At 44.8% G+C, this 15816-nt stretch overlaps 1 protein-coding gene across 1 annotated transcript in view; it reads right to left on the minus strand.

Moving 5' to 3' along the window:
• The window catches only part of LOC142566027 (eukaryotic translation initiation factor 2-alpha kinase 3-like), a 93714-nt gene that overhangs the window by 47030 nt on the left and 30868 nt on the right, over positions 1 to 15816 (minus strand). The window contains exons 10-12 of the mRNA XM_075676722.1: positions 10051 to 10159; positions 9788 to 9906; positions 671 to 793 (exon numbers count right to left, since the gene is read on the minus strand). Of these exons, the coding sequence (XP_075532837.1) occupies positions 671 to 793; positions 9788 to 9906; positions 10051 to 10159 (351 nt within the window). The remainder of the gene's footprint in view (positions 1 to 670; positions 794 to 9787; positions 9907 to 10050; positions 10160 to 15816) is intronic.

Here is a 15816-nt window from a genome sequence, read left to right on the forward strand (position 1 = left end):
CACTAAAAAGAAATATTGCTCAAAAGTGGCACTGCCTCTGTTACATATATCACACCACCTACTCGTGCAGCCCATCACTGCCTAGGTGGCACTTCAGCTCACACATTTCCCTTATGCTTTCTTGCCTTTCCCACACCTTTGTCAATTTTCTTCAAACACCTGTCCTGGTGCAGCCGGCATACAGTGAGTACCCCTGCAGCCCCTGCTACAACAGTGTCTGGATGCATTAGAATGTCAGACAAAGAAAGAAGAGAATGTCTGCATATTAGATTATGAGCTATTGCAGAAGCCTGTCACAAGTCATAGGTATTGTTAAAACTTTATTCACAGTCAAAACTTTTACTGCCTAAAGCCACAATTTTTTCTAGTTACTACTTTTACAGCATGATACGGCCACTGTTCTCAGTTATCAATGTTGCCAGCACCTGTACACACTATCAAGATTATCTGGAGATAAAGATAAAAATTTTTAAAAATTTGTTTACGCATTTTATAATGTAAGCACTGTGTGGCAAGGTACTTTCGATGACCATCATTGGATTGCAGTGCAAGAAGAAGTCATTAATGTCTATTGTTTTTAGCAGTAAGCAAGCACTTGAAAGTGTTTTGTGTGTCAGTGTGGTAGTGGCATAAAAGGAGAGTGAAAAAAGCTACACATAGCACAACATACTTGTTTGGGAGACAGATGCGCTTCACAGCATATGTGCAGTCATCCAGTTTGTTCCGTGATTCAAGAACAAGCCCAAATCCTCCTTTGCCAAGACAGCGGACGGGCTCAAAGTCTGCAAGGTACCTGCATGACACAAAGCCAAGTTAAACAAACTTAAAGCAAATGGGTGTGCAGCAGGGGCTGGCACACTTAAGCAACATGAGTGGCAGCCTTCACACTTCTGCAACAGGCTGTGCCTGACCAGAAATCCTGCTTGTGTTTTTCACGGAAGATGCTTGGCATGTGGGATACCTTTAGGGCAGTTCCTGCAAATCTCACTAAATGTTATTGCACATCCAAGTTAGAGAAATATTGCTTTAAACCACAGCACTGCCATATTAGTAGTGTCTGCATTTACGATTTGCCCACATATTTACATTCTTGAAAGCCAAGTTTGTGCCAAACAAGTTCAGAAGCTCACTTTTCCAGATAACAGGGTGTCTACCAAGTTGACATTTCCAAGTTCCCCGAGTTTTCCAGGTTTTCCCTGAACACCTTTGCAAAATTCCCTGAATGAGCCAGAACTTTGTTTTATGTCAAGACAGGCTGACACCATGTTGCCCGATACTGTCACTCTCTAGTAAGCGTGTTGAAACTTAAAAACAAATGACTTAATCCAGTTTGAATAGTAAGGAGTAATATCTATTTTATTTAAAAAGAAAACAGAAGGAAGGTGTAAATAAAATGCACAGCGAAAAAAAATGGTAAAACGATTCCAAATTGAGTCGAACCTTTTCAAATACAAATGAAAGGAGGTGCATAAATAAGAAAATATTTTTTTAATATGAGCTATTTCTATCAACTGACAGCAAGCTCATCGGTATGAGGCCTGAACTTTGTCACAACTAAGATTCTCTCTCAGCAGCTGGGAAGTCAACCTCAACTGTCCTGACATAATCTCAGCCCATACACAACACCAGTGTTTGGTTTCGCTGCTTTAAAGAGTTTATTTTCGTTCGGATGAGGGACACCTGCATCTCAGGACCAGCCAACACTTTGTTTCTTGAGCTCAAGCTCCTTCAAAGAGGTGGCGGCACGCTTCCTTTCCCGTTAATTCCTCAGTGCGTCGGTCCTGTGTTCTCATCCTCCTTTTGCCATGCATTCACCCCATGGATCATTTGAAACATCCTCTTGGTCAGTTGTACAGTCAACGTCTGATTTTTCGGACTCCCTAGGGGCTGCAAAAACATCCGAAAAATCAGGCAGTCCGAAAAAAATGAATGCATGTCTTTAACTGCCCTTGAGAACTAAAATTGCCACAGGCACATCCGAAAAAAGCTCTTAGGGCCTGTCAGTACACGTATTAGGCATATCGGTGCTCGTACTGTGACAGGAGACGGGGGTGCACGCGTGTATAATTAAGGAATACATACTGTGTCCTGTGACAATTGCCCCTTCCCACGCTTTTTATGCTTCACTGCGTGCCGCTGCTGTACTGGGGCGAAGCTAACTTTGGGAGACTGGCATTACGCAACGCGCTGTGTTCTGCGAGCTTCGAAGCCAATCGCGAGGATTACAAAGGCGGAGTCGGTGCCATTGCTGACAGCAGCGAATTCTTTCAATGAAAAACACGGCACCGCAAGGCAAGAAGCTTAATAGCGAACGTAGAAGCAGCTAGGCCTAACGTTGCCGCGGTGGTGGCCACGCCTGCCAGCAGATCTGCGTGCGAGAGTGCCGGTTCGACGCGGCGAGATAATCAAAATGGCGGCGGTGGTGGCTATCATAGAGTTGCCTACAAAAATTCTTGTAGGAAACTCTATGGTGGCTATGATCAACGCCTCCTTTATTAAAATATGCCTGTCAGTTCCGGCCACGCGATGGGACCGCCGCGGACGCCTCGGTTCACGTTCCGTTCGCATTGCGGCGCTGCTAGCTGCCACTATTTGTTCTTACTCAGTGTATTGAAATATCAAAAGTAGAAAGCAGACCGCTATATGTGGCCTTTTTAGACATTACAGGAGCCTATGACAACGTAGACCGCATCATTTTGTGGGATATTCTGGAAGGGGAAGGCTTGGGTGACAATTGTATACAGCTTTTGAGAGAGATTTACCTAGAAAATACTGTTTGCATTGAATTGGAAGGGGTAGGAGCGAGGAGACCGTTCATATCAACAAGGGACTGCGGCAGGGGTGCCCTTTATCCCCACTGCTGTTTATGATGTACATGGTGAGGATGGAGAGGGTGCTAGAAGGAAGTAATATCGGGTTTAATCTCTTATACAAACAGGCGGGTACAGTAGTAGAGCAGCAGCCTCCAGGTTTATTTTATGCGGACGAGATTGCGTTGCTAGCTAACAAGTAAGGTGATTTGCAACGTCTGGCTAATATCTGTGGACAGGAAGGCAATAATTTAGGTTTGAAATTTAGTGTTAGAAAACCAGGTGTTATGGTATTCAATGAAAACAGTGAACAGATAACGGCGATACAGGACCAGGAAATACCTCGGGTAACAGAATATATATACCTTGGTATATGGATAAATGAAGGCAATAGTTATATGGAAACACAGGAAAAAACAGTAACAGTGAAGGGGAAGAGAAATGCAGCCATAATGAAGCATAAGCGCTACGGGGATACAATAGTTACGAGGTCCTCCGAGGTATGTGGAAAAGTGTAATGGTTCCTAGACTTACTTTTGGAAATGCGGTTGTTTGCTTTAAATCAGGGGTACAATCAGGACTCGATGGGAACCAAAGGTAAGTGGGATGCCTCGCATTGGGCGCTCACTAGAAGACTACAAATGTAGCTGTGCAGGGTGATATGGGCTGGACTAGTTTTGAAGTGAGGGAATCTCAGTAAAATTGAGTATGAAGAACGACTGAGGAATATGGAAGAAAGTAAATGGGCTGGGTGAGTGTTGAGGTATCTGTACAGGAAAAACATTGATGCACAGTGGAGGAAAAGAACTAGGAAGCTTACCAGCAAGTAGGCGGCCTGTAGGGTGGGCAACACAGCAACAAAGAACATTGCGCGGAAAGTCAGAGAGGCTGAAATAATCTCATGGGTGGTGGCAATGCAAAAGAAACCTGCCACGAGTAACTACTTAAGAAGAAAAAACGAAATCAGGAAATAAACAAGTTACGATAACTCAAAGGGAAGCTCATTACTTTTCGAAGCGAGATCGGGATGCCTTAGAACACGCACCAATAAAGTGAAATATAAGAAGGAAGAAGAAGCATGTGCTTCCTGCGGTAAAGCTAAGGAAACTATGGAGCATCTTTTATTAGAATGTGAAGACGTCTACCCAGCGGTCGATTTAGGCACCACTGGCCTCTTTGAAGCCCTTGGGTTCAGCGAGAGCAGTGGAAAAGTAAACATGTCCGCAATAGTGATTAATAAGAGACGATCGGAGGATTGGTGGAAGAAAAGTAAGGAAACGACAAAAAACGGAGACATAAAAGCACAGTTCGCAATAGGGGATCAGAAAATTTGGTTGTGGGAGTTCATAGTGTTTTTTCTCTCTTTTTTTTTTACTGTTTAACCTAGGTAGGACATTAGGCAGTATAATAGCAAGAGCTTGGTGGCGCAACCCACCGCCCCGTTCCAAAGGGGACGCTCATAACATCCATCCATCCATCCATGCCGGCGCTCAGAACATTGCTGGAACATATGTGCCGCGCCCAACTTATGCTGCTCACGTTGTTTGTCGAATTGCATATTGCGCTATAATTTATTTAGTTCGTAGAGTATGTTAACGAGACACTGCTCAGGTGCTTATATCGTAAATATTTAATGTGATACAGCGATACGATTACGTGACATAGCTGCCGCGTTAGTAGCGAGCAGTTTCGTTTGTTCGTTCAGGTATTCCAATGTCGACTAGCCACTAGCCAAACACATCGATTGTCACTCACTGAGCTCGACAAAAACGTAAAGTGTAATAGCCAGAAACTGTACTTGCCCTCGATTTTGTGATTTGCCCTGCTTTTTCAAAAGCTTTCGTTTCCAAGGCCCAAATTTTCTCACAAGTCAACCACATGGGACATTTAACAATCGAACATTTATTTGCAGTAGTTATCTAAACATGTTAAGAATGCAACAGTTCACATGGCATGCAACAGTTTTAGCAGCTTCTGCGACAATGGTTTCTTTGCATACAATCTGGCAACTGAATTCTTATCTGTACCATTAAAAGCATGGTTAGATAGCAGTGGTTTGATTAACTTCCAGCACAAGAGGTCAAGAAACATCTTCCCATGGCCAGGCTCTTCATTCTTGCACATCAAGATGGGGACGTCCACAAGCACATCAACAGCATGTTCCACACTGGTTTCGAGTGGTTTGGAACTGGACTTCCTGTGAAACAACATTATGTCAAGAAACCGCTTGAGACCTATCAAGACGGACACCAAATATTTGGTTGGATACTTCAGTCCACCACGGTCTTGGTACGCTATCAGCCCATCAACAAGGGCATTGGCCTTTGATTTTTCGACAAATTGAATAGAACTCTCGCAGCTCAGCCTTTCTGACAAGGCTCTGGCTAGATATCCACCAATCAGGGCAATACTAGCCACTTCGGAGTTGGGGAGCCATGGGGTAGTGCACAGGTCCCACAATCTGTTCTTTGCTGGTGATGGGAAAAAACCTTTGCTTGTACAGCTGTGTTTCTGAGTGTCTCCATTGGAAACTGCTGCATCAGTACAGTGAGGTTGAGCTGTTCAAATTGCTTCGAACTGATGCAGATACAATACCAGTCTTTAACATCTTGTCAAGTCCGCAGAGTACAGTCTTCACGTCCATGGAATCATTGCAACCTGCTGTTCTTCGAAGGAACCCGTACAGTGCTTCAATCGGATCACTTGAGAAATTCCGCGTCAAAACATATATGAACTTCTTTTCCTTCAGAAGAAAATGAATGCATGCTACATTCGATGTTGCAGTCAGGACCAGTGCTCGGTATGTCTCGCTGGTAAAGAAATTGTCAGGGCAGCTGTCCTTTCTCAGCCTTTCGATATAGTCAAGGAAATCTGTCTATAGCCACTGCAACCTCATGCCGTCAACATCACTGAAGTGCCGGGTGTCAGGGTTATTCCTGTGGATGTGCTGCTCTCTGTTGCTGACATCCATCAGCGCAAACCACTTCTGCATCAGCGACATAAATTCCACAGTTGGGCCCACTGACCTGAACTCCAAGTCACAGGTGTGGCCAGCCTAGTCTTTCAGGTACTGGAGTGCAGCAGTAACTGGCGGTGAGAAGATTTGCACTGCGTGTCTCACACTCATCTCATCAATATTTGATGGATAGAGGTGTTTCCGTGTTAAATATCTTATTGGCTTCACAGTTGAGCCTCACTGCATTCTGTACAGCTCTTTCAAAGGGGCTGACAAAATTTGCTTCTTACCACCTATGTCCTTTGCAAGAAATTCTGATCTGACATTCTTAATAATGTAGGATTGGTCAAAAGCAAGATAAAGGAGTCTTGAAGGATCCGCTGGGTGTAGAGCAGATATTTTAGCCGTTCCCTTGCTTAATATGCCCATGGCAGCAACGTTTGTCTTGTGGTTATCAGTGACAAGACGAACTATTTCAAAACTGAGTTCCTCAGTCTTCTGGACGTGACAAATGGTCTGCGCGAGCTCAGCTCTTGTGCAGGCCTTAGTAAAAAAGTACCTGACAGGTATCTTAAAGCTTGTCGACAGGCCACAAAGCAAGAAACAAAGCAATGAATTTGCTAACTGGTCGCTGTCACTTGGTATCAAATGCTTCAGATCAATGCTCATATTGACGTCACCAACAAAAGCATCTCTTTGCTTATTATATTCAAGCTTTTGCTTGATGTGCATTCGTCTACTACCAAACTGCACACTTATGACTGTGATGTTGTTAGGCCCTGAAGCTCTGTTTTGAGCCTGCAGCGAACCAGAGGACCGAAGCCAATTTCCCCAGTTGCTGATCCAATATACTTTTGCAAAGTGTTTCTACATAGTAAACGCAGAAGATGTTCAGTTCGCACATACTCATAGGCCTTGGTCGAGAGATTCGTCAGGACCATGCAGTACTTCACGGTAGTTTCAGACCACGTTGGTCTCTTCCTACCATCATTGATAACTTGATCCACAATGAATACAGCCTTTGCTTTATTTTGGTGCGCATCGGCTACAATGTCCACAAAGGCACGCAGATTGCAGTCCTCCGTCAGCTTGCAAAGTTCTTTGTAACTGTAAATTGTCTGTTGCAACCTGACGATCTGTAACCAAAGGGCTTTCTGTTTGGCTCTCTGTTTTCGGCAATCTACAAGACTGCTTGAACTTGTGGCTCTTTCCGTCTGAGTTGAAAATGTTCGCTTCACAAACGCCGCTGCTCTGTAAGTTAACGCTTCGGTATGCTCTGTCGTCACTACAGCGCATACTGTGCCACTCAAAGGAAGAGATGTGTTCAAGCATGCTGGCCTGTTAGTTGGCACGAAGGCTGGTCGCGCAACTACTGACGTTGCGAGGCCAGGGCAGCCAGGTTCTTCATTCTCGTCGAAGGTAGTAGCAGTTACTGCATTCCGTTTTTTGCTAACCTTCTCCTGGCCACAGTCGAGCTGCACAGCGCGCTTTCGACTACTGTATTTACTCGCATAATGATCGCACTTTTTTGTCAAAAAAATTGACGCAAATTCAGGGGTGCGATCATTACGCAAGCTAAATTTCCCGCAAAGAAAAAAAATTTTTTTTTGTCATCTCGCATTTGCTGCGGTATGACAACAGGTCAACAAATAAGTGACTGCCCCTGTATGTAGTGCGGGACACCAAAACAAAGATGGCGGCCGGCGGAACAAGCCAAACGCGCTGAACGCGATTTTTTTTCTTCTCGTGAGTACATTACATGCATTGAAATAGTTTCTTCCATATCAGTAATGAATAATATCGTTAATATCGGCAAGTTTGAGGGCAATAACGTAGCCATGTCCACTTTGAGGGGACAGAAACAGATGGCCGCGCTTAGCTGCCAGTGACGTAGGAACACATAGCAGGCCTGCTGCGGAAACTGCGGCATTTGTCTTCCCAACTATCTTAATACGGCACGTTTCCGCTAAGGGTGGGCGAATATCTTAGCCGTGTTACAAGCGTCTGCGTATGAATAGGGTACACTTCTAACGTATCAGTGTAAACGTGGCTGCTATCGTTGCCGCTCGCGATTTGTTGCGTGTCCACGAGTGCAGACGAGAATTGAAATGCGCCTTTTTTGTTGTTGTTGGCCACAGCCATTATAAAGCCTACACATAATAAAGGCGAGTTTGGTTGTAGCCTTTTTTTTTTTTGTTTTTTGTCATGGAAGTGCGGAAAGTGATGAAAGAAATGAAATGGGGCATCTGCTTGAGAATAGTTGGTGTGTGCAGACCACTTAGTTTGTATTGAAGAGTCGTTCGCGTAGCATTCGACAGATAGCGCGATCATTATTAGCTAGACTTGGCACACGACATATCGCTGCGGCAAGTTCAGGGTGCGATCATTACACGGGAAATAAAAAAGAGCGAAATTTGACCGACAAAATTCAGGGGTGCGATCATTATGCGAGTAAATACGGTACTTGCATCACTGCATACCTTGGCAAGTGCAGGCTGCATATACGAGGGGTAGCACGTGAACACGCTGGGCACTGCTCCCTTGTTTAATTGTCGGATTTTGGTATTCTCCCGAAAGTCCGAGGCAACGAGGTGCTTACTGGAAACGACGGAGTAATTAGATGTTGTATTCGGCTCCCAGTTCTTTCGCGAGATCACCTTTAGCCATCCTTGGTGCAACTCGAGGTCGGCAGCAATCTCTTGGAATGATACTCTGGCATCCTTCTTTTTTGCACTGGATGTGCACATAGGCACACAGCAGGACCTCATGCTGAACACTGTCCGTACACAAAACAGAAGCAAATAAAACTTCAGGGCATCTTCCTATGCACGACGACACCAGCGAACAAAAGATTGCTTTGCTTATCTCACATGAACGAGTTCCACAAGCCGAGACGGACGGGACACTGGTGTCAGCCGGCAGCGCCACGAGTGGCAAGTGCTGGCACGAGGGAAGGAGCGACAGGAAAGGGTGTGATTGAGCAGGAGGGGCTCTTTTGACAGGCATAGTTAATAAAGGAGGCGTTGTTTTGATTAATGCCATTTCAGACCTGCAGTCAGGGCAATATACATTGACTATGTGGAGTATGTGGTGGTGCTGAAAGCCGTGAGAGTTATCGGGCGTCTGGAAAATTGGTTGTTAACTACACTGGCAATACCTCGTGCCGATGACACAGCATGAATGACGATTCGTTGCGATTCCTCTGTTACTGGAGCCAGCATTAATGAGACTTTCGTTCCCTTTCAATAAAGTTACAGCTAATGTTCCCTGATAGAAGGACAAATCCCCCGAGTTTTCCCTGAGTATTTCCAGACTATTCAAATTCCCTGAGAATTCCTGGTTTTCCTGGTTGGTAGACACCCTAAGATAAAGTACCTCACAAATTTCACTACCTTTGCTGTAACAATTCTCTAGCTTAAAGTGAAGATGTAAGAAAGCATCTATGAATACTTCCCTTTTGTGGCTGCTGTAATGAACAGGAGAAGGAAGCAACGAGATGACAACGCTTTTCAGTTTGTACATCACCTATCCAGTGAAAGAACATATGGATTTTTAAGTCAACCATAAGCATCTGTCAGACAGGGCCCTTGCTTACTGCATCAAGTTGGCTGGACACCAACATAGAGACCTTCAGCTGTAAAGTGTGTACTGGAAAGGAAGCAGTAACATTTATATTCAGCAACCATTGTGGTTGCTAAAGCACTATTTGTGACAGCAATGGATTCTTTAGCTAGCTCGATAAAAATAGACAAAAAAATATTTAATCTATGTAGCTGTGACAAAGAATCATGACGGGAAGAAAGGATCACAAGTTCTACCAAACTTACAGCAGGAAAATATCTAGAAACAATATACCATCCATTCATTTCCCTAAATTTGACAAAACAAGAAAATATAGAAAAGAAGAAATGATGAAGCCATACGTTTTAGAATAAAATTTAAGCGGGCACTTGGGCTCTAATGGCTGCTGCAAGGCTACCTTTATGCCACAATACATTGCTAACAGGATTTCTGTAATCACCTGGAAGTGTATTTGGGCAAGTCTCCCACAGCAGAGCCAACTTCGACAGAAGGTTGACCAACAGGCAGCTCGGGTGCAGGTACACTTGCAGACTCTGATCCTGAGCTACTTTTAATATCCTAAGAAAAAAGAAAGTAAATGGGAAGCAATTACACCTCTCAGCCAAAGTGTGCAGTGCAAGCTGCTTTCTCTATCTCTTTTTCCCTAGAATTTTTTTTGAAAAAAGAAAGTTCATTGCAAAAAATAAGAAACTAAACAATTACCTTGGATGTCAGTTCCTGCAGATGCTTGAGCTTGAAATGTCGTAGCACATGCTTTGTTATGAAAATGTTGATCATGAAAGTTGCTAAAACAATCAAAGATATTTCCTTCCTGCCCCCAAAAAAAGAGGAGGAAATTCTTGTTTACAGACAGACCACAATAAAACAAAAAAAAAATTGTTACAAATAAACAGCATGCCACGCAAGAAACACCCAGTTAATGTTTAAGGTTTTATTGCAGCACAGATTATTTATACATGAAGCATGAAGGTTCTTCATGTATAATTGTTCTTCAACAGTCTGTCTGACACATCAAATCAGCCACCTTTGTTCAAGAACAGAGTACAAATGTAAAAGTCGACTCTGTTTATTAGGTGTTCCCTTTAAATGTCACCTGCACCATTAATCGGGAGCTTTAGTCCACAAATGTAAGTACACATATAATGGGCATTAACTTGGGCCTGGCATGCTACCTTTTCAAAAACAATGTGCTCAGCATGCTTTTAGCATCTAATGCCCCCCCCCCCATCCCCACCCCCACATGCTGCAAGGCAACACTAAATAATGCAGCAATGCCAGGCACACCAATGCTCCAAGGTTTTCTTTTAGGAATGTAACAGAGATTGAGAATTGAGAGAATAAAAAGTATTATTTTTTTAAATATGCTTCAGGAACTACTACTGGGCACAGACATGACGTGCTAGCTTACATTTAATGTTGAGCTGATAATAATCAATATTCAGGGTGAAGAAATTTAAGAAGCTGCAGCAGTGTATGCTCAATTCAGCCCAACATGTGGAGCTATGAACCCTAGCAAAATATTTTTTAAAAATTGCGCGGAAACCACATCAGGTGATTCTCAATGCAAGCGAATAACTTAATGCAAATGTGAATGCTTATGTTCAAGGTATTGTTTTACAGCATACCGGGGGCATTCTTGCTCGGCATGGCGCCTCTGACACACTTCCAAATCTTCTCACGCGAGGACGTAATTGGGAGTCTTCACTTTCAAATTTCAAAACATTTTTCAAATGTATATAGGCAATAAAGGGCTGGTGAAGCAAACGGCAATGCCTCTAGAAGACTTACATGACTTGTTTTTTTAAATACAGTTGACCCCGGAGATATTGAACTCGAAGAGGATGGCGAAATATGATATAGTGGCATAACTATACTTGCCACAACTACACTGCTGCGGGTATGTGCCAGTGGGGACGAGGTTGAAGTAGCGTGGGTTTTTTAGGTTAAGCGTGGAGACCAAGAAGACGTTGGGTTTCTTTGATGACTGGTAAAGTGTATTTCTTGGTGATGCTGCTCCGCATCCTCGTCGATCCCGCGTCGTTACACTGGTGGAGGTGCTGGGTATTCTTCATGGTTGGCACCCCTTTGCGGAGACTACAATCGAGCCCGGAATTGCCATTGCACATCGAAACACAGGTCCACCGGTTCAGTCACCGCCTGCTAGGCCTAGCGCTTGAGTCCAGTTCCCTGCAAGATACCTTGAGAAACCGTTTGCCTCCGACAACTACCATGGCCACCGCAGCTCCATCCCAAGTAACACTGCAGAATCCTATGGTTTCAGAGAATTTTCATGGTGATGCCTCTGAAGACGTCCAAGATTGGCTAGACCAGTTTGAGCACGTTGCCAAGTACAACCATAAGACCAGCTCAGAGGACAAACTCTCGAGTGTCTATTTCTATATGAAGGACAATGCTTGTACACGGTACGTCAACTAGGAGAGGAGCTTTGCCAAGTGGGATAACTTCCGCGCACAGCTGCTGGATACCTTTACAAGCATCGACAGGAGGGAAAATGTGCAGCATCTCCTCGAAATCTGCATTCAAAAACCCAATGAGAGCGTTGCTATGTCCTCAGAAGACATGGCCTGTCTTTTCCGTAGGGCAGACCCCGACATGCCAGAGGAAAGAAAGCTGCAGTATCTCTTGTGGGGAGTGAAAGAGCAACTGTTTGCTGGCCTTGTGAGAAACCCACCGACAATAGTGGCGGAGTTCACAAAAGAGGCTACAGCCATTGAACAGGCCCTACAGCAACGATAACGCCAGCATGACATGAGTAACTCGGCAGCAAACACTTCCATGCTGGCTGGGAGTAACAACAAGCGTCTATGAATCAAGGGACCCGTACGGGGCCCGAAACGTCGGTTCTTTATTTTTTATTTCATTCTTGGCGAGTGCACGTTTTTTGGCACCAGTCTTCTTGAACTCGTCAATCAATAGCAGGGCTGTTTCTCAACTACGTCAAGAGTTGGTCAAATGCCACTTACCAAATACCCCATCATTACTGATGTCGACGCCAGACCCATTCGACAAAACCCTTATCGTGTAGCCCCAAAGGAACGTGAAGCAATACAAAAGCAAGTGAAGACAATGCTGGAATATGGCGTTATTCGACCGTCTAATAGCCCTTGGGCATCACTTGTAGTTGTAGTGAAAAAGAAGGATGGTGGCCTGCGCTTCTGCGTCGACTATCGAAAGCTCAATCAGGTCACAAAGAAGGAAGCATATCCACTGCCACGTATTGACGATTGCTTGGATAGATTGCAAAACATGTGCTACTTTTTGTCAATGGGCTTGAAAAGCGGTTATTGACAGATCGAAGTGGATGAGAGAGACCGTCAGAAAACTGCCTTTGTGATGCCCGACGGGCTTTATGAATTTCAGGTACTTCCTTTTGGTTTTTGTTCAGCGCCAGCAACATTTCAGCGTCTAATGGACACCGTGCTCTCTGGACTCAAATGGCAAACATGCCTGATGTACCTGGACGACGTGATTGTATTTTCCGCAACGTTTGACGAACAATTCCGAAGGCTGAAAACTGTTTTTGAAGCAATACGCTCTGCCTGTCTCACTTTGAAGCCTGAGAAGTGTCATTTTGGTTTTCATGAGCTCCAATTCCTCGGTCACGTCGTCAGTAGCTAAGGAGACCGACCTGACCCGGATAAAACTGCTGCCATCGCTGATTTCCCGATCCCATCAGACAAAAAGGCCATGTGACGTTTTCTGGGACTCTGTGCATATTACCGGCGATTTATTCCGAATTTCTCGTGCATTGCATGGTCGTTAACACCGCTCACCAAAGAAGATATCCCTTTTACTTGGGGCGAAGACCAGCAGCGGGCATTTCATGAGCTCCAGCAATGTATGCAAGCATTTCTCATGCTAGCTTACTTCGATGAAGATGCCCCGATGATACTGAATACAGACGCTAGTAATGTCGGTCTACGGGCAGTGCTCATACAATACAGTGAAAAGGTGATCGCTTATGCCAGTAGGACACTATCCCAAGCTGAGGCTAACTACTCCACCACTGAAAAAGAATGCCTCACAATGGCATGGGCAATTCTGAAATTTCGTCCGTATTTGTATGGTTGGTCTTTCACCGTCGCTAGTGACCACCATTCGCTCTGCTAGCTCATTAATTTGAAAGAGCCTTCCAGCCGGCTTGTACACTGGAGTCTTCGACTCCCAAGAGTTCAGTCAGAAAAATGGCAGGCAGACACCGACTACCTTTCTCGGTCTCCTATTAAGCCGGCAGCAAAAGATGATGACGACATGGTCTTTCTGGGACTCGTGGACACTGCTGATCTTTCATGCCAGCAACAAGATGACAGTGAATTGCTGCCATTTATTGATTATTACCTGGAAGGACGCACCAACAGCATGCCAAGGCTATTTGCAAGAGGGCTGGCATCATACTGTGTGCGCCGCAATGTCCTCTACAAGAACTCGCCTAGCGGCAGCAACTAGTTACTCGTTCCCTCATCACTTCGGCGTGAAATCTTAACGCCTGCCACGAGCCGACTGCTGGGCAATTGGGCTACACTCACACACTGGCATGGATTCGGTAGAATTACTACTGGCCGAGACTTACTGCGGTCGTTAAACGTCACGTTCAGACATGTCTGGATTGCCAACGTCGCAAACCGCAATCCGTCAAGCCAGCCGGCCTACTGCACTCTGTTGAAGTACCAGCCACACCATTTGCACAAGTAGGCATGGATTTTCTGGGCCCTTTCTCAACGTCTGCTACCAGCAATAGGTGGATAATTGTCGCCACGGATTATCTCACGATATGCTGATACGATATGCTGCAACGGGAAACAGCAGATGAAGCGGCACTATTTTTTCTCGAATCCATCGTTTTAAGGCATGGCGCTCCCGCAGTAGTCGTCACGGACAGAGGTACTGCATTCATGGCCAAGTTTTCAGATATCATTCTATGTCTAAGTGGTACCGCCCACCGGAAGACAATGGCGTACCACCCCCAAACAAACGGACTTACGGAAGGACTCAATAGGACACTGCCTGATATAATAAGCATGTACATAGATGTAGAGCATAAGAACTGGGAAGAGGTTTTACCTTATGCCACCTTTGCGTACAATACGGCTCATCAAGAGACCAATTGCAAGACAACCTTGAGTCTCGTATACAGCCGTCAGGTTACAACAACATCAGATGCAATGCCCCCTCATGAATTTGATGACAACGAGACGGGTGCTGAAGAGGTCACACAACAAGCAGAGGCAGCTAGGCAGCTTGCGCGTCTGCAAATCCACGAACAACAGGATTGTGACGCCAGACGCTACAATCTTCGGCATTAAACCTGTAACATACAACATCGGAGACAAAGTGTGGCTCTGGACACCTATTCATCAGCGTGGGCTCTCTGAAAAGCTCCTGCGCAAATTCTTTGGGCCCCACATCGTTCTCCGACGCATCAGTGACGTCAACTATGAAGTTGTTCCCGACAGCTCTCACTGTTCAAAGTGCCGACAGCATTTACCCGAGGTCGTTCACGTGCTTCATGTGAAGCCGTACTATGAAGACTGACAAGACTATGTAGTTTTTTATCGCTGTTTTCCAAGCTTCTATCATCGGAACGATTATCTTTTCTAGAGGGGGAGGAAATGGCACAACTATATTTGGTACAACTATATTGCTGCGGGTATGTGCCAGTGGGGACAAGGTTGAAGTAGCGTGGGCTTTTTAGATTAAGTGTGGAGACCAAGAAGACATTGTTGGCTTTCTATGACCACTGAAAAAGTGCATTTCTTGGTGGTGCTGCTCCGCATCTTTGTCGATCCCAGGTCATTACAATATCAATATTTCGAAATATAAAATATGCCTATCTGAAGCTTATCAGAAAATTCTGTAAGTCCCCCACAGTCTCCTGAGGTCGTGAAACGCACGAATTTTCATTGTGCTGCTAAGCATGGGGTCGCGAGGTCAAATCTAAACTGCGGCAGCGAAATCTCGATGGGGGCAAAATGAAAAAACGCCTGTGCACCGGGCATTGGGTGCACGTTAAAGAACCCCAGGTAGTCAAAATTATTCCAGTCCCCTACTATGACGTGCCTCATAACCAAATCATGGTTTTGGCATGTACAACCCCATAACATAATTTTTAAAGTAGGGAATTTACGATATTGTTTCTCCAAGGTCATGTATAATGTACAAAAGTTTACTTATATTTTGTTTTGTGCAGACGAATGTCGCTAGGCACTCGCGCTGCAGTATGTTTTTTGATGAACTGATTGCCAACACTAACCTGCATCGCCAAGCTGCGACATCGCAGTGCACCTCATGCGCGTCGAAGTGCTTGTTGCACATTTTCATTCAGGAAAAGGTACAAATGAAGCAAACCAGCCTATTGCACCGTGCTGCCATCAGCACACTTGCACTGCAGATCAGGCATCAACATGCTTGATCGCGTGTCGTTACAATATGCTCTTTAAACAGCCGATC

The sequence above is a fragment of the Dermacentor variabilis genome, unplaced genomic scaffold, assembly GCF_050947875.1.
Source record: "Dermacentor variabilis isolate Ectoservices unplaced genomic scaffold, ASM5094787v1 scaffold_12, whole genome shotgun sequence".
Lineage (NCBI taxonomy): Eukaryota > Metazoa > Arthropoda > Arachnida > Ixodida > Ixodidae > Dermacentor > Dermacentor variabilis.